General features: G+C 33.4%; 1 protein-coding gene across 1 annotated transcript in view; it reads right to left on the bottom strand.

The window, feature by feature from the left end:
• The window catches only part of LOC105819659 (CUB and sushi domain-containing protein 3), a gene marked incomplete at both ends in the record, with an annotated part of 761,280 nt that overhangs the window by 340,038 nt on the left and 419,759 nt on the right, over positions 1-1,483 (bottom strand). Inside the window, one exon of the mRNA XM_012655960.1 lies at positions 32-247. Coding sequence (XP_012511414.1) covers positions 32-247 — 216 coding nt within the window. The remainder of the gene's footprint in view (positions 1-31; positions 248-1,483) is intronic.

Below are 1,483 nucleotides of genomic sequence, written 5' to 3' on the forward strand. Positions count from 1 at the left end.
AGGAGCTCCTTTTGTTTATCTATTTTCTCACCAGAGAATGTAATATTGAATCCTTCATATGATATTGAAAAATCTGAAATGAAGCGTAGCTGAGCCCTGAAATTTCCGTAGAGACCAGCATTGATTGTTGAAGGGAGTTCTGAACCAGTCAGGCGTGCCAGTGGTTGGGTAAAACTACCGTTCTCTGTGATCAGCAAGTAGTCATGATGGTCTTCCAAATGAAAGGTATGGAAGTTGAACTGCACACCTGTTAAGAAAAATAGGAAAATTGGACTTATAACGTACATTGATAAAACACAGAAAGTTACTGTCAAACTAACTAAAGCCAGGAGTCCCCTTATAATTGATTTTTCTGAAAATTAAATGCACTGCTATAAAATATTCCACATACGTAGTATATTATCCATATTTCATTTTTGTTTTCTCTTCAGCTTCATTATAAGAGATATATTGAGTCATATCTTTGAAACTGTTTGAAAAATAAAATTTAAAAATCAATGTCGGAAAAGGAATCTCCTGGTTTTCTGAAAATTTCAAGGAAAATACGTATCCCTGGTTTTTAATAGAGGTGCAACTTCCTGGTGAATATTGTACATGTCTGATCCATTTCCTCCTCCAGTTCCCTCAACATACATAAAAATAATACTTAATATTATAGCACTTAACTGCCAAAAAATGCTTAAGTCTATTTTAGAAGAGACATATAAAACAGGCATAGGGGAGTGCTATTTGTTAAATGAATGTAATGATTCTTCATTTATTTATTTTTCACACATTTCAATCTGTGCATATAATATACTGAAAAATGCATATTAAAGTGTTCAGCTCATTGAATTTTCACAAACCGAACATCTTTGCAAACAGTATCTAAACCAATAGGCACAACATTATCAACACCCAGATCCCTCTTCATGAAACTTTTCTGTCACTTCACTTTGCCAAAAGTAACCACTCACTCACTTCCAATAGAATAGACAAGTTTTGCTACTTTATATAAAGGATTTGTAGTTCATATAATAGAATCATATTACATACTCTTTTGGATCTGATTTTTTACTCACCACTAGGTATGTGAGATTCATCTATATCATTGTGTATGGTTTTTGTTTATTTTCAATGATAGATAGTATATCATTCCATTTTGTGAATATACCACATCCATTTACCCATTTAATTGTTGATGATAATTCAGGTAGTTTTCCTTATATCACAAATGTAAATAGTGCTGTTATCTACAAGTGCTGCTATGAACATTTGAATTTGTCTTTTGATGAACACATGTGCTTATTCTTCTTTTAATATTTTTCTTTTTATTGGGCATGTGTTTTGAGACACATGCTTATTTTTGTTGGATAATGATCTAGGAGCAGAATTACTGGGTCATGGTGTAATAATATGTATTCTGCATTAACAAATACTATTTTAGGCCGGGTGTGGTGGCTCACGCCTGTAATCCTAGCACTCTGGGAGGCCGAGGCGGGCG

Source organism: Propithecus coquereli, unplaced genomic scaffold (assembly GCF_000956105.1).
Source record: "Propithecus coquereli isolate 6110/MARCELLA unplaced genomic scaffold, Pcoq_1.0 Scaffold494, whole genome shotgun sequence".
Lineage (NCBI taxonomy): Eukaryota > Metazoa > Chordata > Mammalia > Primates > Indriidae > Propithecus > Propithecus coquereli.